This window comes from Lithobates pipiens, unplaced genomic scaffold (assembly GCF_037356315.1).
Source record: "Lithobates pipiens isolate NorthernLeopardFrog02 unplaced genomic scaffold, aLitPip1_a1.2 Scaffold_23, whole genome shotgun sequence".
Classification (NCBI taxonomy): Eukaryota; Metazoa; Chordata; class Amphibia; order Anura; family Ranidae; genus Lithobates; species Lithobates pipiens.
Genome location: NW_027507785.1, coordinates 33,033,203 through 33,058,860, shown reverse-complemented (window position 1 = coordinate 33,058,860; position 25,658 = coordinate 33,033,203). Strand labels below are relative to the sequence as shown.

At 45.3% G+C, this 25,658-nt stretch overlaps 1 protein-coding gene across 1 annotated transcript in view; it reads left to right on the top strand.

The window, feature by feature from the left end:
• LOC143927370 (disks large homolog 2) overlaps positions 1–25,658 on the top strand; it is a 1,494,912-nt gene that overhangs the window by 839,629 nt on the left and 629,625 nt on the right. Inside the window, exon 12 of the mRNA XM_077451406.1 lies at positions 13,957–14,059. Coding sequence (XP_077307532.1) covers positions 13,957–14,059 — 103 coding nt within the window. The remainder of the gene's footprint in view (positions 1–13,956; positions 14,060–25,658) is intronic.

Sequence of the window (25,658 nt, the reverse complement as noted above, 5' to 3'; positions counted from 1 at the left end):
ACTCAGGTTGGACAGTCCCTCTCTCACAAGGCCTAGCAACCAACAAGGTGCTTACTCAGGAACAAAGTCTTTATCACCAACATTGTTGCAGAACACGTAGGGAAACTAAGCTGTAGAACACTTGTAGGATACCTGGATCTTTCAGCCCACTTGGCGATATCCCCAAGGCCAGATTCTCTTGGTTACTTCAGCCCTTCCAGGCTCTTGTTACGAAAACCAACCTCACGCGTGGTGTTCTTCTAAAGAGTCCTCCCCTGGAATGCTCGAAGTTCAATGGGTCTCTCCCGGACCAGAGACAGCACCCATCCACCTTGGAATCCTTCCTTAGTTCCCATGCCTTGGGCTAGCCAGCCCCGAGGCATCAAGGTTGGGTGGAACTGCACCCCAGGCCATAGCCTTTCCGGGGGCTGGTCAGGAGGACCAGGACCATATACTCAGCACAGCATGCTGGACCGGAACTCAGAACCACGTGACATCCGTGTCTTAAATACCCTCTCCCAGAGGGCACAGAGGGAGGGCCACTCCCACTGACTTGACTCCGAGAGGAAATAATTTAAGCGCCTAACCAGACCATAGTTCCACGCCTGCCACCGGAGACAGTGCCCCCCTGTGGACAGGCTGAACATCTCACAGTCCAGTCAGACTGACACAGAAGCCAAATTTAGTCAAATAGGCCCAAACCAAACTGTAGTTTGGGTAAAGCTTTAACTTTGAAAAACATAGCGTGTGCTCTTCAGGAGTCCGCCGCTACACATATATTTACAGTATATATACTGCTTAAAAAAATTAAAGGAACACTTTTTAATCAAAATATAGTATTGAATCAATTAAACTTGTTGGGATATTGATCTGGTCAGTTAAGTAGCAGTGGGGGTTGTTAATCAGTTTCAGCTGCTTTGCTGTAAATTAAATTGACAACAGGTGCACTAGATGGGCAACAAGGAGACGACCTCCAAAACAGAAATGGATTTACAGGAAGAGTCCGCTGACATTTTTTCCCTACTCATCTTTTCTGACTGCTTTTTACTAGAGTCAGTGTCACTCCCTGGACCCTATAGAGGTTGCCCAGGCAGTCCAACACCTCCAGGATGACACATCAATACGTGCCATTGCCAGAAGGTTTTCTGTGTCTCCCAGCACAGTCTCAAGAGCATGGAGGAGATTCCAGGAGACAGGCAATTACTCTTCAAGAGCTGGACAGGGCCATAGAAAGTCCTTAAAGAGGAAGTAAACTCCCCTGGTTTGTTTGTACCTATAGGTAAGCCTACAACAAGGGTACTGTAAATATCTTTTAAGCTTGCACCTGTAGCGGTGGGCTCCTGAAGAGCATGCACTATGTGTTTTTCAAAATTAAACTCTACCTAAACTGCAGTTAGGTTTGGGTATTATCTGTCTAAATTTGACTTTTGTATCAGTCTGAATGGACTGTCAGATGTTCAGTCTGGCCATAGGGGGCACTGTCTCTGGGGGCAGGCGTGGAACTATGGTCTGGTCAGGCGCTTAAGTTACTCTCTTTCGGAGCCAGGTCAGTGGAAGTGACCCTCTCGCTGTGCCCTCTGGGAGATGGTATTTAAGATGCGGACGTCACGTGGTTTGGGGTTCTGGTCCAGTATGATGTACTGATTACATGATCCTGGTCCTCCTGACCAGCCCCCAGGAAGGCTATGGCCTGGGGTGCGGATCCACCCGACTTTGGTGCCTCGGGGCTGGCTAGCCCAGGGCAAGGAAACTAAAGGAGGATTCTGAGGTAGTTGGGTGCCGTCTCCATTTGGGAGAGACCCATTGTGCTTCAAGCATTCCAGGGGAGGACTCTTTAGAACACCACATACGGGTTGGTTTTCTTAACAAGAGCCTGGAAGGGCTGAAGTTACCGAAAGAATCCAGTCTTGTGGATATCGCCAAGCAGGCTGAGAGATCCAGGTATCCTACAAGTGTTCTACAGCTTAGTTTCCCTACGTGTTCTGCAACAATGTCTGTGACAAAGACTTTGTTCTTGAGTAAGCACCTTGTTGGCTGTTTAACATTTTTGGACTTTGACATTGAGAGTACCTGAACTTCCTTTTCCAACCCTCTGATCCCAAGTTGAAAGACTGTTCAATGGTTTGAGTTTTGCAAATAAAATCCATTCAAGTGGATCTATTGTCAGTCCCAAGTTACTGGGTCATCTACCACAGGACATCCCCTAGACATGTCACAAGGAGAACGGAAGGTAACGGTAAGCCCAAAAATAACCAGCAGCTCCTTCTGGGGTTAGTGCTACACACCGTTTAGGAGATATTTGCTGTATACGCCGCTGATGACATCATCAGCGCATGCGCTCTGAAGGATTGACCGCTTGTGCCGTTTCTTCAGAGCCATGTGCCGTGACCAGTGGCTTGTATAACAGTGTAAATTTGCTGTCCCCTCAAAATAACTCAACACAAAACCATTAATGTCTAAACCGCTGGCAACAAACATGAGTACACCCCTAAGTGAAAATGTCCAAATTGGGCCCAATTAGCCATTTTTCCTCCCCGGGGTCATGTAACTCGTTAGTGTTACTAGGTCTCCAAAATGCAGTGGATTTTTATACAATGTATGTTTGGAATAAACTCAGTTTTGGACTTAAACATTACAATATGATGCTTCAATTCCAGATTTACCCATTATTCACAAGGAGACTGGCAGGATCACCAGTTATCAGCTTTTATTGCAGCTTTTCTCAACCTTTTTTACCCTAGAGCAGTGATGGCAAACCTTGGTACCCCAGATGTTTTGCAACTACATTTCCCATGATGCTCAACTACACTGCAGAGGGCATGAGCATCATAGGAAATGTAGTTGCAAAACATCTGGGGTGCCAAGGTTCGCCATCACTGCCCTAGAGGATCCCTTGAAATAAGTTTCAGGTCTGGGTGCCCCTGTTTAAACCAATTCACCAATGATCAGTGTGAAAAAGTTACATTGATAGTCATTGAGAAGAAATACCCTTATAATGGCTGTCATTAGGAAGAATGCTCCTTACATTGGTGATCATTGGGAAGAATGCTCCTTACATTGGTGATCAATGAGAAGAATGCTCCTTACATTGGTGATCAGTGGGAAGAATGCTCCTTACATTGGTGATCAGTGGGAAGAATGTTCCTTACATTGGTGGTCAATGGGAAGAATGCTCCTTAGTCCTTACATTGGTGGTCAGTGGGAAAAATGACCCTTTATATTGGTGGTCAGTGAGAAGAATGCTCCTTACATTGGGGGTGAGTGAAAAGAATGCTCTTTACATTGGTGATCAGTGGGAAGAACGTTCCTTACATTGGTGATCAGAGAGGAGAATGGTCCTTACATTGGTAATCAGAGAAAATAAGGCACCTTACATTGGTGATCAGTGGGAAGAATGCCTCTTACATTGATGATCAGTGGAAAGAATGCTCCTTCCATTGGTGGCCAGTGGGCAGAATGACCCCCTTACAGACAGCTAAAAAGATCATTGGTGTCATGGCACTTGCTCTACTAAGTGGCATCAACCGTGGGACTATGCAGGCACTATCAAAAAGAATGTGAATTAGCCACAGCTCATGGAACCCTTAGCAGCCTCCGGAGGAATCCTGGTTGAGAATAGCTGTTTTATTGAATAAATAAAATTTACCAGGTTTTGACTATGAAAGACAAAGTAATATAGTCCCAGAGTTCTCAGATCTAGGTTTGCACTTTAAATGAAGATTTTTCGCGTGGCACAGGCAATGGAAAAGGTAAGTATTCACAGTCTTATTTTACAACTTACTGTACAAGTATATCCTTTTGAAGGATATTTGTAAGGATTTCCCATTGCAATGATCTGCCCATGTGCAGGTGCTGGAATGGACGTCCTTCCTGCGATGACAGATGACTGCAGTGTACTGTATCTATCTACACAGCAGGATCACATTGCCTAGCAGATGTCTGCTCAGCCAAGCACAGCTAGAGCTGGAAGGGTGTAATACTGTGCTGATTGCCCATTGCTAGTTACAATTACAAAGACATACTATTATAAGATGAGTGAGAAGAATTAATTAAAGGGGCACCATCTTTTCTTCTGAATTGTAGGGATTTGGTACATATATCATTGGTATGTAAAAATATATATTTTATAAGTAATACAATTTATTTGTGGAAGCATCCATCATAGTCTTTTTTTTTTTTGGAGAAGCCATCGACAGCCTTTTCCAATTTACTGTGTCTAGCCTATGTAGAAGGAAAAAGACAATATACTTTAAAGCCCCGTACACACGAGAGGGATTAAGTCTGACAGACCTCCAAAGGAGTTCCGCCGGAGTTCAGACGGAGTTCCGACGGAGTTCTGACAGACTTTTCGACCGAACGGACTTGGACACACACCATCACACCAAACTCCGACGGAGTCGAACGTGATGACGTACGACTGGATTCGACGTAGGAAGTTCATAGACAGTAGCCAATAGCTGCCCTAGCGTCGGTTTTAGTCCGTCGGAGTAGCACACACACGAGCGGTTTTTTCGATGGGGACCGGGTCCGGCGGAGTTCCTTCGGGAAAATTTGAAGCATGCTTCATTTCTAAAGTCCGTCAGACTTTGGCGAATCAAAAGTCCGTTGCAGCCCCACACACGATCGGATAGTCTGACGGACTTTGGATGTTGAAAAGTCCGCTCGTGTGTACGGGGCTTAAGTGTATCTAAACAGAAAACCTTTTTCTTTGATTTTGGATACAGTGGCGAGGGGTTAGAATCAAGTTTGTATTGTTGTTTTTGTTCCTTTTAAGCAGATTTGCTCTCTTTTTGTCCTGGTGACAATTGTTCATTATGGTGTAGCTGCACTAGCTCTACATCTCTCAAGAGTCCTCTCCCTATAAACAGTGGGGTCTATTTATAAAAAAAATTGTTAGGCGAATGTCACAGCCATTCGTTTTGGCTGCACACATTTTCCCTGTATTTTCTATTGTAGTGCCAGCTCCTGAAGAGCATGCGCTATGCATTTTTCAAAGTTAAGGTTACACCTGAACTGCAGTTTGGTTTGGGTACATTTGTCTAAATTTGGACTTCAGCATCAGTCTGACTGGACTATGAGATGTTCGGCCTGACCACAGGGGGGGCACTGTCTCTTTTGGCAGGCATGGAACCATGGTCTGGTTGGGGGCTTAAGTTACTCTCTCTCGGAGCACGCCCAGTGGGAGTGGCGCTCTTGCTGTTCTTTCTGGGAGAGGGTATTTAAGAAGCGGACGTCACGTGGTTCGGGGTTCCAGTTCAGAAGGATGTACTGACTTCATGGTCCTGATCCTCCTGGCTAGCCCCCAGGAAGGCTATGGCCTGGGGTGCGGATCCACTTGATCTTGTTGTCTCTGGGCTGGCTAGCCCGAGGCAAGGAAACTAAAGGAGGATTCTGAGGTGTTTGGGTGCCATCTCTGGTTTGGGAGAGACCCAGTGACTTCATGCTATCCAGGGGAGGACTCTTCAGAAGAAGGCCACGTACGGGTTGGTTTCTTAGCAAGAGCCTGGAGGATCTGGACGGAGTACCCATGAGAATCCGGTCTCGTGGAAATCACCAAGCTGACTGAAAGATCCAGGTATCCCATGAGTGTTCTACAAGTTTAGTTTCCTACGTGTTCTACAACAACGTCTGTGGCAGAGACTTGTTCCTGAGTAAGCACCTTGTTGGCTGATAGGCCTTGTGAGAGAGGGACTGTCCAACTTGAGTGACCATCCAGTTAGGAATGGCTATTCTCTGGATGCAGTCAAAGTAAGCAACTTCTTCAATATTGACTTTGACACTAAAGAGTACCTAAACTTCCTTTCCAACCCTCTGAGCCCACTTTAAGAGACTGTTCATTGTCTATGTTTTTGCAAATAAAATCCATTTAAGTGGATCTGTTGTCAGTCTCTCGAGTTACTGGGCCATCTACCACGGGGCACCTCTAGACGTGAAGTGAGAAGAAAAAGAAGGTAACAGTAAGCCCAATCTAACCAGCAGCTCCTTCGGGGGTTAGTGCTACACTATAATAGAAATAATACCTATGATTATCAGCTCCACCTAGTGGCCAAAATGTGGTATGTTTTTCATTAAAGTATTTCAGAAAACCCTACCAAATGTTGGCCACTAGATGGAACTGGCAATCAAAGGAATTAATCTATTACAAAAAATACAGGGAAAAATGTGTACAACTGGCATGAATGCTTGTGAGTTTGTTTTATAAATTGACCCCAGGCTCTTGTAAATTAGGGCAGCAGCCTTGTTTTTCTGGAAAACAAATTGTTGTATGTATGTGGAGAGGGAAGGGCAAAGGTTGTCTGGTTTTGTCTAGGGCAGGGGTGTCAAACTCAACTTCATTGTGGGCTACATCAGCATTACGGTTGCCAGTTGTGTCTGTAAGACTAGATGTCCAGAGCAAGCCCCCCATGGTCAGAAGTCAAGAGTCCCCCACATTCCCTTATGTCATAGTGCCCCCCCCCCCCCCCCCCACCATGTGCTGCTGCTAAGAAGAAGGTGGAGCTGGGAAGCAGAAAGATCAGGGCCTGGAGGTGGACCAGGGGAGGGTTGGAGTCTACTGAATGCTTAGACCAGGGGAGGTGGAGACGAGGTGGTGCTGCAGCTGCTGAGAGAGGCGCAGAATCTGTAGGAAGAGTTCTGTCCTTTCTGCTGCTGACTGCTGAGACTGTAGCACAGAGATGAGCCTCTCAGCGACTGCACAGAGATCTGGCAGAGGATTTCTGTCCTCTGGGGTGCTACAGCTGTAGGAGAGGTGTGAGGGCCACATGAAATGGTATGGAGCGCCGGATTCGGCCACGGGCCTTGCGTTTAACACAGGTGGTCTAGGGGAATATTAAAAAGTGCTTTTACTTATCTTATCCCTTGATCCCCTGGAGATGGCCCTTAACTCTTCTCAGTGACCTTGTCAGGGGCATCTAGTGCTCCTGTTCCTCATTTTAGCATCCGGGGTTTCGGCAATGACGCTCTTCTTGCCTGTCTGTTCACCTGCAGGCTGATTAATATGTTCAGTCTCTGGGTGGAAACTAATGCCCCCTACACACGATCCGAATATCGTACAACCATTTTCAGTTAATAATCGCAAGTAGAAATTGAATAGCTAAATAAAGTCACAAAAATTCTCGTACAATAGAAAACAAAATTGGAAGTGATGTCATGTGTTGTAATGTATTTGTATTGTATTTTCAGACGACAACTATACTGACTAACCGAAAATCGCACGATCTGGAATCGTACGTGGAAAATGTCCGTGCATGTCCAATCGGCTGTCGAAAGTAGTGTACACACGATCTGAAAATCGTACGATCCTTCCTCGGACGACCGTTTTCGTACGATATTCGGATCGTGTGTACGGTCCATTAGCCTTTTATAAGCCAGCTAAAACCTCATTTGGGTGCTTGTGATAGAGAGTGATACGTGTGTTGTTCCTGATCAAGCTCCATGTCTGTCTGCCCTGCTTTGCTAGTTTAGATTTCCCTGTGTATTATTATTATTATTATACAGGATTTATATAACGCCTAAAGTTTGCGCAGCTTTTTCGAAAATGAGGGCAGACAGTACACTTACAATACAAATCAATACAGGAGGGATAAGAGGGCCCTGCTCGTTAGAGCTTACAATCTAGAAGGGAGGGTCAAGTGGAAACAAAAGGTAATATCTGTGGGGGGTGAGCTGAAGGAGAAAATGAAAATATAGTTGTTAGGTGTGGGTAGGGTAGGCTTCTCTGAAGAGGAGGGTTTTCAAGGATCGTCTAAAAGCTAATAGTGTAGGAGATAAGTGGACAGATTGGGGTTAAGGAATTCCATATGTAGCGCCGGCTCTTGAAGAGCATGCGCTATGTGTTTTTGGCATTTAAAATTCCTGGAACCGCAGTTTGGTTTTGGGTTTAATTACTCGAAATTTTGGCCTCACTATCAGTCTGGCTGGATTGTTTTGCGTTCTGCTTGACCATAGGTGGCATTGTCATCCCTAGCAGGTGCTAGAACGCAATCCAGTTAGGTGCATTAAGTGTCAGTTCTCTTTCGGAATCAGCCCAGTGGGAGTGTCACTCTTGCTGTGCACTCTGGAAGAGGGTACTTAAGGTGCTGATGTCACGTGCTTCAGAGTTCCGGTCCAGAAGTGCGATCTGGCTGTTTGGTCCTGGTCCTCCTGACCAGCCCCCAGGGCTCTCATGGCCTGGGGTGCGGATCCACCCGACTCCAAGTCTCGGGGCTGGCTAGCCCGAGGCAAAGTAACTGAAAGAAGGATTCTAAGGTGGTCCGGTGCCGTCTCGGTTTGTGGAGAGGCCCAGCAACTGTGAAAGCATCCAGTGGAGGACTCTTCGGGAGAAGGCCAAGCAAAGGTTGGCTTCTCAGCAGGAGCCTGGAGGCTAAGTTGGAAGACCCCAAGCAAATTTAGTCTCGTGTGGTATCGCCGGACCAGCTGCAAGATACTGGTACCATACGAGGGTTCTCTGAGTTATCTACATCTTTCAGTTCTATTCAAGTGTTCTACAGCAAGTCTGTGGCAGAAACTTCATTCAAGTGTTCTACAGCAAGTCTGTGGCAGAGACTTTGTTTGATTTAAGCACTCTATCGGCTGCTAGGCCTAGTGAGAGAAGGACTATCCGATAAGGGTGAGAATCCAGTTGTTGAATGGCTATTCTCTGGATTTCCTAATGTGAGAGACTCTTTTGTCTGTTTGATTTAGTTCAAGAGTGCCTGGACTTTCATACCTAAAAACCCTCTAAGCCTACTTTGAGAGACTGTGTTTCATTTATTCTTTTGCAAATAAAAATCCCTTAAGCGCATCTGGAGTCCGTCTCTACAGTTCTTGGGCCATCTACCTCGGGAAACCCCTAGACAGACACGAGGTCAAGAAGGTAACGGTAAGCCCAATTAAATCAGCCGCTCCTTCGGGGTTCAGTGCTACACATAGGATTGGAGAGACTTTGGAAAAGTCCTGGAGGTGAGCATGGGAGGAGGTGATGAGGGAGCTAGAGAGCAGGAGGTCTTGAGAGGAATGAAGAGAATGAGTAGGTTGGTATTTAGAGACTAGGCTAGTGATGTAGTTGGGGGCTAAATTGTGGATGGCTTTGTAAGTAGTTATTAGTATTTTGAATTTAATTTGTTGGGTGAGCGGAAGCCAGTGGAGGGATTGACAGAGAGGGGTAGCAGATACAAAGCGATCGGTAGGGTGGATGAGTCTGGCAGCAGCATTCATGATGGATTGAAGAGGTGATAGACTATGTAGAGGTAAGCCAATGAGAAGGGAGTTGCAGTAGTCGAGGCGAGAGATGACCATTGAGTGAATCAAGAGCTTTGTTGTGTCATTGGTTATAAAGGGGAGTATTTTGGAGATGTTGCAGAGGTTGAGGCAGCAAGTTTTGGACAGTGATTGGATGTAGTGCTTAAAGGAGAGTCCAGGACTACACCTAGAACATTGGCATGTGGGGATGGGCTTATAGTTGTGCCATCGAATTTTGACAAAGAGACCAGGGGAAAGGGAATGGGCATATGGGGGAGGACAAATTATAAGTTCGGTTTTTGGATAGATTGAGTTTGAGGAAGTGGTGTGACATCCAGACTGATATATATGATATGAAATTATCGGACCTCCAGCTGTTGCAGAACTACAAGTACTTTGAGGCATAACAAGACTCTGACAGCCACAAGCATGACACCCAGAGGCAGAGGGGGCTACTATAGGTGAAGAACACAGTAGCCAGCTATAGTGTCTGACCACCTGCGTTGGGGTAGACATGACAGACCCTTGGGATTTGGGACAGGCCCTTGTTGTCTCTAAATATGAAGGGACCACCCACTCATGGCCCCAGTCTCCACAGTTAATTCCTATTTGAGTTATTGCAGTAATTCACATAAGGTTGACACGGTGATTCCAGGACAGGTCCTGGGACATAGCATGGTCAGGGGGCAGAAAGCCAAAATGTGGGACTGTCCTAGAAAACCCAGGGAAATTTGGCATCTATTTGTGGTGGTCTGCACTGAAAAAACATGTCACAAGTTCTTTACAATCTGCTTTGTGGCAAATTGGCCTTACCACAGTAATTTCTGGATGGGTCCTAAGGGACACCAGCCATTCCATCACACCTTATGTTGGTATCTCTGGTGGGGATCTTCTTTAAAAAATAAAAAGAAAGAAAAAAAGAAACAAGCAAAAAACACTTTTTTTAACAAAATGAAGAACCGGCTCTGGTGGGACGGCTGCCCCTGGCCATTTCAGATCTTCCATCATAAAGCCGTTTAAAGCCAATCGGCTTTTCATGTATTCCATTGATGTCATAGCAATAACGTAGCCATGTCTCCTACTCCAACATATGGATGACGCCCCCGGAATCGCAGCTCGGTTGGCAGGGAGATGACTGTGGAGATTGGGTAGTGATTATCCGCTCATAACAACAAACGGCTGCCAGGATGGTCATTATCTGTTTCCGCCCTGTCAGAAAAATTCTGGAGCCGAGAGCTGCAATCACCGACAGAGTCGCACGCCTTCACTGAGCCTGCTGTGGTCAGAGTGTCTATCTGATCATTCACACCGGGCGATGACATACACTTGTCTGATAAAATAATGTCCATGAGTGCTGTGAATAACTGTATAAAGAACTGCCGCAAGACCTTGTTATTTTTGGGAAATTACAACCCAAGTCATGAAAATCAGTAGCTTAAAGGGTATATAAAGTCTAACAATAATCTTCTCTTATTTGCTCCCTTTTGGTCTTTTAACCACTTCAATACCGGGTACTTTCACCCCCTTCCTGCCCAGGCCAATTTTCAGCTTTCAGCGCATTCACACTTTGAATGACAATTGTGCAGTCATGCAACACTGTAATTGAAATTTTTATAATTTTTTTGAGACAGATGGAGCTTTCTTTTGGGGATATTTAATCACCACTGGATTTTTTATTTTTTGCTAAACAAATGAAAAATGCTCTGAAGAAAAAAAGTTTTTTATTTCTTTTGATATAAAATTTTGCAAACAAGTAATTTTTCTCCTTCACTGATGGTCACAGATGGACACTGATGAGGAGGCACTGATATGTGTCAATGACAAGCGGCACGGATGGGCACTGATAAGCAGCACTTGTGAGGAAGCACTGATAGGTGGCACTGATGGACACTGATGGGCACTGATAAGCGACACTTATGAGGAAGCAGTGATAGGCAGCACGGATGGGCACTGATAAGCAGCACTGATGAGGAGGCACTGATAGGCGACACTGATGGGCACTGATATGCGGCACAGGTGGGCACTGATAAGCAGCACTGGTGAGGAGGCACTGATAGGCAGCACGGGTGGACACTGATAAGCAGCGCTGGTGAGGAGGTACTGATAGGCGACACTGATGGGCACTGATATGCGGCACAGGTGGGCACTGATAAGCAGCACTGGTGAGGAGGCACTGATAGGCAGCACGGGTGGACACTGATAAGCAGCGCTGGTGAGGAGGTACTGATAGGTGGCACTGATGGACACTGATAAGCGACACTAATGAGGAGGCACTGATAGGTGGCACTGATGGGCACTAATAGGCAGCACGGATGGGCACTGATAAGCAGCACTGATGAGGAGGCACTTATAGGTGGCACGGATGGGCACTGATAAGCAGCACTGATGAGGAGGCACTGAAAGTGGCACTGATGGACACTGATGGGCACTGATAGGCAGCACGGATGGGCACTGATAAGCGACACTAATGAGGAGGCACTAATAGGTGCCACTGATGGGCACTGATAGGCGGCATGGATGGGCAATGGTAGGCAGCACTGATGGGTACTTATAGGCGGCACGGATGCGCAATGATAAGCAGCACTGATGAGGAGGCACTGATAGGTGGCCCTGGGCACTGATGGGCACTGATAGGCGGCACGTATGGGCACTGATAAGCGACACTAATGAGGAGGCACTGATAGGGCTGCACTAATAATCAGTGCCCTGATTATCAGTGTAAATGTGTGCTGTCAGAATTGACAGTTACAAGCTCTCCTCAGGCTGTAGCAGTGCGTGAGGTTAGCGGGTAACTTTAGATGTGATCGGCTGTGATTGGAACCAGCACCATCCTCACCTGGGCTCGTTCTCTATTAGCCTTCAGGTTCAGCATCAAAGTCGGCTGCCCACTGCACCTGCATGGGCCGTGCTGCACTTAGCGAATGCCTTCGCAGTCTTCTGGCACCTCTGATGTATCCAAAAAAAACTGCGGGGAGGGACGGGGAGAGGAGAGCTTCTGCTCAGAAAACAATCCATTCATTTAGCATGAAATTAGCATTAAATTGCACTATGTAGCTGATGGTAGATCTAAAAGAGATTGTATAATGTGTGGTCAGCCTTAGCCTGGCCATACACCTATAGATTATCTGCAGATTTTCTATGGTCAGATGGAAAAAGTGGAACAGATTCCTCCATCTACACTGAACGGTGTGGATGGAAAAATCTCCCACTGGCCCAAGCTTCCATATTTTGCTGGTCGGCCCCGCTTGCTCTCACAATACCTGAACATTTTGATTGGGTGCAGGCATTGTTTAGGTTGAGAGCCAGCGGGGCCGACTATCAAGATACTGAAGCTTGGCCCAGTGGGAGATTCCTCCATCCACATGGTTTAGCATACATGGAGAAATCGGTTGCACTTTTTCCATCTAACCATAGAAAATCTGCAGATAATCTATAGGTGTATGGCCAGCTTTAGGGCTCATTCAGATAAGTTGCTATTATTGCCACTCCTATATCCTTTCCTGGAATTTAAAACTGAACTGTTAGCAAACAATAAGGGAGCCTCTGCTCACTATGCTCTCCTCTCCTATCAGCATTTTATTTGTTAAAGTGGTTGTAAACCCTTACAAACCACTTTGACCTACAGGTAAGCCTAGATTAAGGCTTACCTGTAGGTCCAAGAAATATCTCCTAAACCTATATGGTTTAGGAGATATTTGCCCGAAAACAGGCACCGCTGTCTACGGCGCATGCGGCGTAGACAGCGGCGCGCAGGCGCACTGAGCGCGGCATTCTCTGCGACGGAGCTGCCACGCGTGTCGGCTCCCGTGCGCATGCGCGGGAGTGACGTCATCGCGGCTTCGCCGAATGACAGTGGGGGGGCTGCGAGACCCCGCCAAGAAGATGGATGCGGCGGACTACAGGGGACAGCGGCGACTTCGCTGGCTCCTGTGTCAGGTAAGTGACACATAATGGACTACTATGAGATGCATAGTAGTCCATTATGCTTTGCCTTTGCAGGGAATGAAAGAGGAAGTTAACTCATCAGGGTTTACTTCCTCTTTAAGACATTTGCACGTAGCACATTGGCTCCCAGCCCACCCCTCCCTCTCCCAGTTGAAGACAGGCTGTACAGTGATTGCAGGAAGCTAATATCAAGTCCATCGTAGGTACTTGCTTGCATTTAAAAATTAAAAAGAGTTAATGATGTATTAATGATTACAGACCTGCATTAAAGCATTAGTAAAGGCAATTTTTTTTTGTTATTATTAAAACAAAAAACATGTTCTACCTATCTGCTGTGTGCAATAGTTTTGCACAGAGCAGCCCTAAACCACCATCTAGGGTCCCACACCAGTGCAATGGACTCATCCTGTTCTGTGTCTGCAACCATAGCAGTTGCTTGCTATCGGGGCAGACGTGCAGGCTCGCTCCTGAGCTGAGCTGTGTGTGTGTCCATAGATACACACAACACAGCTTGGCCCGGCTCCTTCCTCAATGGATTTGATTGACAGCCAATGGCCCCTGCTGCTGCCTCATTCCCTGTGAGGAGAGAGAGCAGCATTGCTGATCTTGGGAACAGCACTGGATAAAGATCAGACTCAGTTAAGTATTTAGGGGGTTAGTGGGGAACTAATGTTGGGAGGTTTTTGCCTTAATGCAGAGAGTGCATTAATGTAAAAAAAAAATGTTGCCTTTAGAACCACTTTAATGTGTGTTGTCTATATCCACCTGAAGTTCAGCTTTAAGTATTTTTTTTTACTTTATTCCCTTATTTAGGTTAACGGAATTGATCTCCGTGGTGCTTCCCATGAACAAGCTGCAGCTGCCTTAAAAGGTGCAGGTCAGACGGTGACAATTGTAGCACAATACCAACCAGAAGGTAAGTGATTTTTCCTTCCTTAGTGCTGTACATTTGTCATATGTTACTCTAACAATGGCTTCTGTTGCCACTGGAGTGATTTATAAAGAAGTAGCAAAGGTATTGAAGTTCACGGTTGCTTGCTTTGTCTGTTTAGAAGGTCAGTCCACCCAAAACTGATATTTAAGTCTTTGGTATATAGTATAGAGTTAAGCCCCGTACACACAATCAGAAATTCTTCCAGTAAAAGTCGGATTAGAGCTTTTGGTCTGAAATTCCGACCGTGTGTATGCTCCATCTGACTTTTACTGGCAGAATTCCAGCCAGCAAAAGATTGAGAGCAGGTTCTCTATTTTTTGGTCCGAAAAAGTTCCGATCGGAAATTGCAATTGTCTGTACAAATTCCGACATGCAAAATTCCTACACAATTTGTCACAGAAGCATTGAACTTCAATTTCTCGGTTCGTTGTAGTGTTGTACGTCACCGCGTTCTTGGCGGTCAAAAGTTCAGAGGACTTTTGTGTGACCCGTGTGTATGCAAGCCAAGCTTGAGCAGAATTCCGTCAGAAAAACCATCCAAGTTTTTTCAGACGGAAAATCCGCTTGTGTGTACGGGGCATTAAACCACTTGACACCTTCTGTCACTCAGGGACTTTATTGGTGAGATATTTCTGTTGTGTTCCTGGTTCTGTACATCTGCTGTGCCCAATTTGAGGGCCTCCCCCATCCCTGTACTAATTCCCCAGGTGTAAATACCCTCTGTGCCCATCACCATGGCCTCCCACCATCCCTCTACTGAGTTCCCAGGTCTAAAGGCCCTCTGTGCCCATCACCAATTGCTCCCACCATCCCTGTACTGAGTTCCCAGGTTTAAAGGCCCTCTGTGTCCATCACCAAAGGCTCCCACCATCCCTGTACTCAGTTCCTGGGTCTGCACACCTGCTATTCACATCATTAGTGGCTCCCACCATCCTTTCACTGAGCTCCTGGATCTATTAGCTACTAGGATCATTATGAGGAGTTCCTACCATCCCTGTGCTGAGGTCCTGGGTCTACACACCTTCTGTGCCCAATATGAGGTCTCCCACCATCCCTGCTCTGACTTCTCGGGTTTGCACACCGGCTGGGCCCATAATCAGGGACTCCCATCATCCCTATGCAGAGCTCCCATGTATACACTCATGATGTGCCCATTATAAGTGGCTTCTATAATCCCTCCACTAAGCCATCAGGTCTAAACACCTTGCTTCACCCATAAAAGTGGTACCCACCATCCCTGCCCTACGCTTCTGGGCCTGCACACCTGCTGTGGCCATTATGTGGGGCTCCCACAATTCCGGCACTGCTCTCCCAGATCTTACACCTGCTGTTCCCATTATGTGGGGCTCCCATCATCCCTACACTGAGCTCCCAGGTCTGCACACCTGCTGTGCCTATTACTAGGACTCCCACTATCCCTGCCCTGAGCTCCAGGGTCTACATGCCTGTTGTGTCCATCATGAGGGGTTCCAATCATTCCGGCTGCATTTAATATTTATTTTACAGTATCAAGAGTGTAACAGGAACATACAAAGGATCCAGACAGACAGAAGCAGTGTCAGGAATTTTGACAGGAAGATCGTACCGTTGGAGTATCTAAAATGTATACAAAGCTAAGGGCTGATTCAGCCCACCAGGATCCACCTGTAATTAAAATATCAATTTTGTCTGGACTGACCCTCTGTAGCAAACCTCGCCAACTGTTGTTCTAGGGCACCGATGGCGAACCTTGGCACCCCAGATGTTTTGGAACTAAATTTCCCATGATGCTCATGCACTCTGCAGTGTAGTGGAGCATCATGGGAAATGTAGTTCCAAAACATCTGGGTTGCCAAGGTTCGCCATCACTGTTCTAGGTTAATTAAAGAAAAAATTTAAAATCTACAGTGTGACAGACAAGAAAGATGGTGGGGTGTTCTGCCACTTTGTGATTTGTTTTTCTCTGCCGAAATACTTTGGTCTGTAAAAGGGGCGGAAGCAAAAACCGACAGGAAAACTGATGAAACTTGTTGAAATCTTGAAGTCCCGTCCAATGATAATGAACTCCCATAAACAGTTTGAATGTGTGAAATGCTGTTGAAATTGGAATGTCATTTTGGCGAGCCAGCCAGGTTCTGTTTGGTTGGTCATAAGTGATTTTTATGCTGCGCATAGTTCTAGTACTGATCTGTTGGAGATGGTAAAAAAGGGAATCCAAGGGAATGGTTGGTCAGAGAGACTTCTAAGCATCCTGGAAAATCTCTTGCTAATGGTTTCCAGTTTTCAAAGTAATAAGGATACTTTCCCATACTACCGCCTAACATCTTTTTTTCCCATAATTTTTATTGTTTTCTGGAAAATTTGTACAAACAAAAAGTTATCATACAGAATGTGGCAAATAACGCTTATATTGGAAGAATGGTAAATACAGTATGTGCGGTTCATCTGACAATAATAATTTGTACTCTTATGCCCGTACACACAATCGTAATTCCGGCCAGAAAAAGACCGATGAGAACTTTTCATCGTAAAATGCGACCGTGTGTATGCTCCATCGGAATTTAGCTGTCCTAATTTCCGCTAGGCCAAAAATTGATAGCATGTTCTCAATTTACCCGACGGAAAAACTTTCTATCGGTAATTCCGATAGTGTGTATGCAATTCCGACACGCCAAAAATCACGCCTTGCTCAGATTCAACGAGACAGAAGCTATTGGCTACTGGCTATTGAACTTCCTTTTCCTAGTCACGTACGTGTTGTACGTCACCGCATTATAAACGATCGGAATTTGATGTGACTGTGTGTAGGCAAGACAGCTTGAGATGAATTCCGTCGGAATTCCATCGGGAAAACCATCAGAGCTTTTTTCCGACGAGAATTCCAAATTACGCGGCATTAATGTAATAGTAATTGTTAAAGTGTAAGTAAACCCCCCTAACTTTTTCAGCCAAGGAAGCTGCCATCTGTTTAATCTACAACTGCCATGATGTTGCACATGTGATCAGTTATGACACCAGCCATTGAGAGTGTTACATTTCCTGCACATGCCGGAAATTAAACAGTTTTATGCATGGGTTTACTACCACTTTAAGCATGGATGAACAGTTGGACCATTTTAAAGTTTAACATTTTAACAATTCTAGAATCCTTGTCATTCTAACTGAGTAATTTAGAGTATAATAAATTAGGATATAAAATAAGAATAAAATAAAAACAAAAATATAAAAATAAAGAATAAAAAACATAACATATAAAAATACAGAAGGAAGGAAAAGTAATGACTGAAACTGATGTACATATGTGCAAGAAAATGACATTTCAGTCCAGAAGATATGTGGAGAGATGGAATCATTTCCAAAGGGATTTTCAGTGGGCTAAGGGAATGTTGTAGATGATTTATCTCAGTTCCAACCTGCCTGGTGAATTTGAGAGAAAGGCTTTATTATACCACTCAGAGTATTTAAAGGTTGTCATAATTTGTGTTAGTTCTGTGTTAGTCAGAGATCTTTCCATGAATGTTTACCATTTTCTAAAAAAAGCAGTTTGTTGAGTTGAAAGAGTGGTTTGATATCTCCCATTTTTCCATATATAGAAGCATTTTCAGATCTTTTTCCAGTATTGAGAGTGATGGTGGAGTAGGGACCATCGAGGATTTTAGGATGGCTTTACGTGCTGCCAGCAGACATAGCCATGTCCAAGTTGAAATTTGGGGTTTGTGACTGGGGTCTGGCGTATTCCGAAATGTCATTGTGACCAAAAAGATATAACATCGGATGTTTAGCTATCTGTGTTGAAGTGATGCCAAAGATATACTGTAATTGAGGATTTGGTTTCAGAAAGTTGATATTGCTGGGCATTACCAGAAGAGATGTAATGATGCGTACACACGAGCGAATTGTCCGGCGTACTTACTCCGGCAAACAATCCTGTGGATAGTCCGGCCGACTTTCTACCGAACTGACTTGGCCACACACGGACACACAGAAAGTTGCTAGCGCGATGACGTACAGCACGTATGACGGGACTAGAAAAAGGAAGTTCAATAGCCAGTAGCCAATAGCTTCCTTTTCGCACCAGAACTTGCGAACGGCCCCCGCGTTCGTTACGAACGTTAGAACCCCATTGAAGTCTATGGGACTCGAACGTTCGAAATGGAAAGTGCTAATTTTAACGTCTAATATGCAAGATACTGTCCTAAAAAGGGTTTGGGGACCTGACTCCTGCCTCAGGGGACATGGGTCAATGCAAAAAAAAGTTTTAAAAACGGCCGTTTTGGCGGGAGCACTGATTTTAATGACGATTAAAGTGAAAAAAAAAGTGAAATATTTCTTTAAATATGGTGCCTGGGGGGTGTCTGTAGTATGCCTGTGAAATGCCACGTGTTTCCCGTGTTTAGAACAGTCCCTGCAGAAAATGACATTTAACGGAAATAACACCATTTAAAACTGCTTGCGGTTTTAATGTTATATCTGGTTCCTGCAATATGGTTGAAAATCATTCAGAAAAATGGCATGGGTAGCCCTCCCTGCCCATTACCAGCCTATTTGGGTCTTGTACGCATATTAAGGGGAACCCTGTACCCATATTAAAAAAAGGAAATGCGTGTGGCCCCCAGGCCCTATATACTCAGAACAGCAGTATACAGGCGGTGCAAACAAGACAGGGACTGTGTAGGTTTGTTGTGTTAAGTTGAATCTGTTTGTAATTTTCAACTGGTACATTTTTAAAGTGTAGCTCCAGTCAAAAAAACTATCTTTAAGCTTTTTGGAAAACATAGGGAAGGGTTATCACCCCTGTATAATTTGTTTTGCCATCCGTCTTTTTTCATCTCACTTGCTGCTGTCTCCTTCCGTTTGCAAGTAGGAGATGTTTGTAAGTTGGATGTTTGAAAGTAGGGGCCTGCCCTATATTATAGCGGTATGTACTGGGTACAGAGCACGCAGACAGCACGCACTATCTCCTAACACTACTGACTGCAAGCTCTATTATTAACCACTTGACCACTGGGCACTTAAACACCCTTAATAACCAGACCAATTTTCAGCTTTTGGTGCTCTCACATTTTGAATGACAATTACTCAGTCATGCAACACTGGACCTATATGAAATGTTTGTCCTTTTTTTCACACAAATAGAGCTTTCTTTTGGTGGTATTTAATCACCTCTCAGTTTTTTTATTTTTTGTGCTATAAAAGAAAAAAGACCGGAAATTCTGCGAAAAAATGAATTTTTCTTTGTTTCTGTTATAAAATTTTGCAGATTAGTAATTTTTTCTTCATAAATTTTTTTTTACTGGTTACATGTTTTGAGTTGCAGAGGAGGTCTAGGACTAGAATTATTGCTCTCGCTCTAACGTTCTCGGCAATACCTCACATGTGTGGTTTGAACACCGTTTTCATATGTGGGCGGGGCTTACGCATGCGTTCGCTTCTGCATGCGAGCACATGGGGACATGGGCGCTTTAATTTTTATTTATTTTTTATTGTTCATTTTACTTTATTTATTTTAGTTTGACATTTTTTTCCCCAAAAATATATTTTTGATCACTTTTATTCCTATTACAAGGAATGTAAACATCCCTTGTAATAGGAATATGGGGTGACAGGTCCTCTTTACAGTGAAATCTGGGGGTCAATATGACCCCACATCTCACCTCTAGGCTGGGAAGCCTGAAATAAAAAATAAAAAAAAGATTCTGGCTTTGATCGTACTGGCGAGTTGGTAGAAGCACCGGAGGGCGGTGAGGGGTGGGGGGCGTCTATGGCTGGGTATTTCAGGGTATCACCGAGTATGGCTGGGTATCTCCGAGTATGGCTGGGTATCTCCGAGTATGGCTGGGTATGGCAATTTATGGCAGGGTATTGCAGAGTATTGGCGGGGTATTGGCGGGGTACTACAGAGTAATAGCAGGGTACTGCAGAGTATTGGGGAGTACTACAGAGTAATGGCAGGGTACTGCAGAGTAAAGGCAGGGTACTGCAGGGTAATGGCAGGGTACTGCAGAGTAATGGCAGGGTACTGCACTGCAGAGTAATGGCGGGGTACTGCAGAGTAATGGCGGGTACTGCAGAGTATTGGGGGTACTGCAGAGTAATGGCAGGGTACTGCAGAGTAATGGGGGTTACTGCAGAGTAATGGGGGTTACTGCAGAGTAATGGGGGGTACTGCAGAGTAAAGGCAGGGTACTGCAGAGTAATGGCGGGGTACTGCAGAGTAATGGCAGGGTACTGCAGAGTATGCACTGGTATTGCAGAGTATTGGCAGGGAATTGAGGGGTTAAATTCGGTGAGCAGCGATGTGGGCACTGCAGATGCAGCCCACATCGCTGCTGACACCGATCTCTTTCCCCTCCGCTGTACCGATCGGTACAGAGAGGGGAGGGAGGAACCGGCGTCATAACATGACGCCGGTTTGTTTACAAGTGATCACTCCGTCATTTGACGGAGCGATCACGTGATAAACGGCCGCGACGAGCGGCCGTTTACCGTGATCCGTGATGCGCCGGGTCCTGTGGACCCGGCGGTCACGGATGCTCTCGAGTGCGCGACCCAGGGGGCGCGCGAGAGCAGAATTCTGGGAGGCCATTAATTAACGGCCTCTCAGAGTTAAACAACCGCCCTGAAGCCGTTAATCGGCAATGGGCAGTTGTTAAGTGGTTAAAGCTAGATCACTAGCTATATAGGTGAGGTGAATATAGTGTAGTGGTGTATACTGCGGTCAGGGCACAGACAATAACCACTACACAAGAGCAAGATAGGAAATCAGCCAAAAACGATTGGTGTGTAACTGTGTTGAAGGTACACAGAACACCCACTGCTTCAGATTCCAACACACTACACCAGGCCGCCTCAAAGGCGGCCTTATATAGTGTGGGGCGTGCACTACACAGCCTGAGCTATGATTGGCCACAGGCAGGATGCCTGTGGCCAATCATGGCTCTCCTCGCTGCTGGCGCTGCGATTGGCCAAGCATGCGGGGTCACAGTGCATGCTTGGCCAATCATGAGCCAGCAATGCACTGCGCCATCGCAGTGCATTGTGGTCCGCGCGCGCCATACGAATTTTGACGCGAACGGACCAAGAGTTCGGATTTCGCCGAACGCCCGAACAGCCAATGTTCGAGTCGAACGTACGTTCGACTCGAACACGAAGTTCATCCCTACTTCTGAGCATGCGTCATTCTTCGTCTGCCGGACTAGCATACTGACGAACGTATTGTCCGCTGAAACCCAAGTCTGGCGGAAAGATTGGACTGCAAAAATACTTTCTAAGTCCGCCGGACTTAACGCTGGAAAAGTCCGCTGAAGCCCACACGCGATCAAATTGTCCGGAGAAATGCGTTTCGACAGACTAAGTACGCCGGACAATTTGATCGTGTCTACGCGGCATAAGAGAGAAGGACTTGCACCATGAGAAAGTAGCAGCTGAAGGGTCTTGTTTATTAAACAGGAATGGAACGAAAGCTTTGTGCATAAGTTTGAATTGGGTTTCCCTCCAATTTTCGTTTATTCTAAGGTGACGAGTCTTGAGATATCCATTTAAGATCTTTTCTCGGATGTTTTCATCTTCAAAATAATTTTGCCAGCTTTTTAAGATAGAATGTCCTTGAGATTTTGAGAAATAGAAGTTTAGAGGAGCATATAGTTTTGATAAAGCGTATGCAGAATGCTCAGTGGCTTGGTCAATAATTGAATGTTGAAAGGGATTTCGTTTTTAGTTGAAGCATCGTTTGAAGAATGGTACTAGTTGTCTGAAGATGGGTTCGTGATGAGATGGAAAATCATGCTCTGTTGATATTTAATTGAAGGATTTGAATTGAGTTGCCTGTATGCAGCTCCGAGGTGGGCGCACACGCATCTGCCGGCAGCTCTGCGAGGACAAGATTTTTTGCCCATCTGAATAAGCCCTAAGAACAAAATGTCACTGGTAATTATTGGTACATCTATATGTTATAAGCCATGTAGCACTACCAACTAGGTATATTTATATGCAAAGAGTTGCCTTAGGATTGCACAAGGTCCTATAGGGACGTCAGGGTTGGTGGATATATGGGCTGCTTTTAACTGCCTACCAGGTCATTAAATTGAATTAACAAGTTTGTAACTGTATAATCACAACCATGGATAATCAGAATTGATTTAATTTAAGAACATATATTTTATTGAGCTGTATGATGGTTGATTATAGTTACAATTTTACAGGTGCTACAAGTGGGATCATGTAGTCCCTTTTCTTTCTCCCTGTTGCCATATATTTGCCCATTGGTGGTTATAAGACCGCACCTTAATACAGCCCAGGAATAAATGATTATTGGATAAATGCAAGCTCATTGAATAGAATATACTAAGGCTCCTTTCACACTGCTGTGACTTGAAACTTGTGCTATTTTGCCACGATTTTACCGCAATTTCGCAGCTGCGACATTGACATGATTTTTCCGCGGTTTCAGGGAGTGCCTGGGAAAACTTGAGGTCTATGGACCTCAACTCACATCAAAGTTGCAACAAAAGTAATACAGGGACTACTTTGAAGTTAGTGTGACTTGAAGTCGCACAGATATGATTGGTACTCATTGGAAATCATGGGGTACGACTTGTCATGCGACTTTTCAGTCCCGATTCACAGGGCAAGTATGAAAGGGGCCTAACATAGTCTGGTTGTGCTATTTAATGGTTTATAACTTATCAGTGTACCAATAGTTACCAGATGTAGCATTGGGGGTTATTTACTAAAGGCAAATCCACTTTGCACTGCAAGCGCACTTGGAAGTATAGTTGCTGTAGATCTGAGGGGGACATGCAAGGAAAATAAAAAAAACTGCATTTTAGCTTGCACATGATTGGATGATAAAATCATCAGAGCTTCCACTCATTTCAGATCTACCCCTTAGATTTAGAGCGACTGCACTTCCAAGTGCACTTTCAGTGCAAAGTGGATTTGCCTTTTCGTAAATAACCCCCATTGTGTTCTTAAGCCCTGATGAAGGAGCAGTGCATTGGCCCCCGAAACACGTTGGTGACTTTACAAGATCAATATGAACATTTGGGAGGCACAGAGGTGTAGTGGGTAGCACTCTCAGCCTAGCAGTAAGAAGGGTCACTGGTTCAAATCCCAACCACAACACTACCTGCCTGGAGTTTGTATGTTCTCCCTGTGCCTGCGTGGGTTTCCACCAGGTACTCTGGTTTCCTCCCACACTCCAAAGATATGCAGGTAGGTAAATTGGCTTCTGTCCAAAATTGGCCCTAATATATGAATGAGGACCTTGGATTGTGGGCTCCTTGAGGGTAGGGACCAATGTGAGAGTGCAATGTACAGGGATAGGGACAATTGTAGACACTCACTCAGGTTGGACTGGTGTCTTTATTCAACCTTACTAACTATGAAACGATTAAAAGCACCTTGGACTCCTACATTGTTTGATTTGCCACTCCTTTATATTTTATTGTTATGTTATGTTCTTAATTACACTAGGGAGCTGACAGGCTGCCAAGATTCAGCTACAATAGAAAGTACTTCTTTGAAGATCCATTTCTCCACAAAGCCTATAGCTACATATGTGAATCAAGGCTTGTTTTAAAATGTATTTATTGCTTATTTAGAATATGTAAATACTTTACTTTAAAGTGGTTGTAAGCCCTTACAAACCACTTTGACCTACAGGTAGCCTAGATTAAGGCTTACCTGTAGGTCCAAGAAATATCTCCTAAACCTATACGGTTTAGGAGATATTTACAAAAAGACAGCCACTGCTGTCTACGGCGCATGCGCCGTAGACAGCGGCGCGCAGGCGCACTGGGCAGGCCGCAGATCGCGGCCATATGCCGCTCATGTTGGCTCCCTGCGCATGCGCGGGAGTGACGTCATCGCGGCTCCGGCGAATCACAGCACCGGAGTAGCGAGACCCGGAAGTCACTCCGGGATACATGGCAGCGGCGAACATGAAGACGGAAGACCGCTTCGGGGGCTTCGTTCTCAGGTAAGTTATTCATAATGAGCTAGTATGCTATGCATACTAGCTCATTATGCCTTTGCCTTGCAGGTTGCATTTTTTATTTTTTATTTTAACTGCCTTTACTTCCTCTTTAACGTGCATTGTCTGCGTTCACTTTAAAATTGTCCATGCATTTCTATTTATATATAGTGTAAATATTCCTTTTTTTTTTTTATTTATTTTTTTTTTGTTTAGAGAATTCTGATACAGATTTGGCGCTATTATGGATGGAAATAAGCTGAATAGGAAAAGTCAATTTTTAATAAATTAATGGGAAATTCTCTTGGGAATATCTGAATTGCTCCTTGTGTCCTTTTCTGCTTATCATGCAGATGCTGCTTAAATACAATGTCATGTATTTTTAATCAGTTTGTTAATTGATGAGATAATTATTAGGAAAATAACCAGGGACAAGATCCATTCTGGGTTTATTGTATTCACAAATGATATGGTGTATAAAAAGTATTTTTTATAATAGTGATCTAAAGGGACTGGTTCTATTACCCATAACTCATGTTATCTCTTTCTTTTTTTTTCGTTTTAATATTGTGTTTGAAGCCTCCTTCAGACCTATGTGTTACAGTAACATCCAGCGCTTTTTTTCAGCGGGAACGCAGGGGAACGCAGTTCTGACACCTCCAGCACTGAGTGTATGTAATGGTAAATGGTGCTGGGGTGTACTGGAGGGTCTATTGATTGTGGCTGCTTGGAGATCTATTGTTGCTGGCGGGGTCTTTTGTTGCTGTGGTGGATCTATTGTTGCTTGGCGGTATATTGTTGCTGGGGGATCTATTGTTGCTGGCTCCAAGGGATCCAGAAGGCCTTTCTTGTTATCATTAAAAATGTGTATACAAATATCATAACACTACAAAAATGATACTTGGTTCTGTATTCTCTGAAAGTGGAAGTATTGGGCAGTAGATAGGGGGTGGAACCAAGGGATGGTGCTCAGAGGTGGGTAGGGGTGGAATTAAGGGGCGGTGCTCAGAGGTGCGTAGGCGATGGCACTAAAGGACTATGCTCAGAGGTGGGTAGGGGTTGAAACCAAGGGATGGTGCTCAGAGGTGGGTAGGGGGTGGAATTAAGGGGTGGTGCTCAGAGGTGTGCAGGGGATGGAACTAAGGGATGGAGCTCAGAGGTAGGTAGGGGGTGGAACTAAGGGACAGTGCTCAGAGGTGGGTAGGGGGTGGAACTAAGGGATGGAGCTCAGAGGTGGGTAGGAGGTGGAACCAAGGGAAGGTGCTCAGGGGTAGGTAGGGGTTGTAACCAAAGGGTGGAGCTCAGAGGTAGTGGGTGGAACCAAGAGACAGTGCTCAGAGGTGGGAAGGGGGAGAAACTAGGGGACAGTGCTCAGAGGTCGGTAAGGGGTGGAACCAAGGGATGGTACTTGGAGGTGGGTAGGGGGTGGAACCAAGGGACAGTGCTCAGAGATGGGAAGGGGGAGGAACTAAGGAACTGTGGTCAGGGGTGAGTATGGGGGTGGAACCAAGGGACGGTGCTCAGAGGTGGGTAGGGGATGGAACTAAGGGACTGTGCTCAGAGGTGGGTAGGGGGTGGAACCAAGGGACGGTGCTCAGAGGTGGGAAAGGGAAGGAACTAGGGGACTGT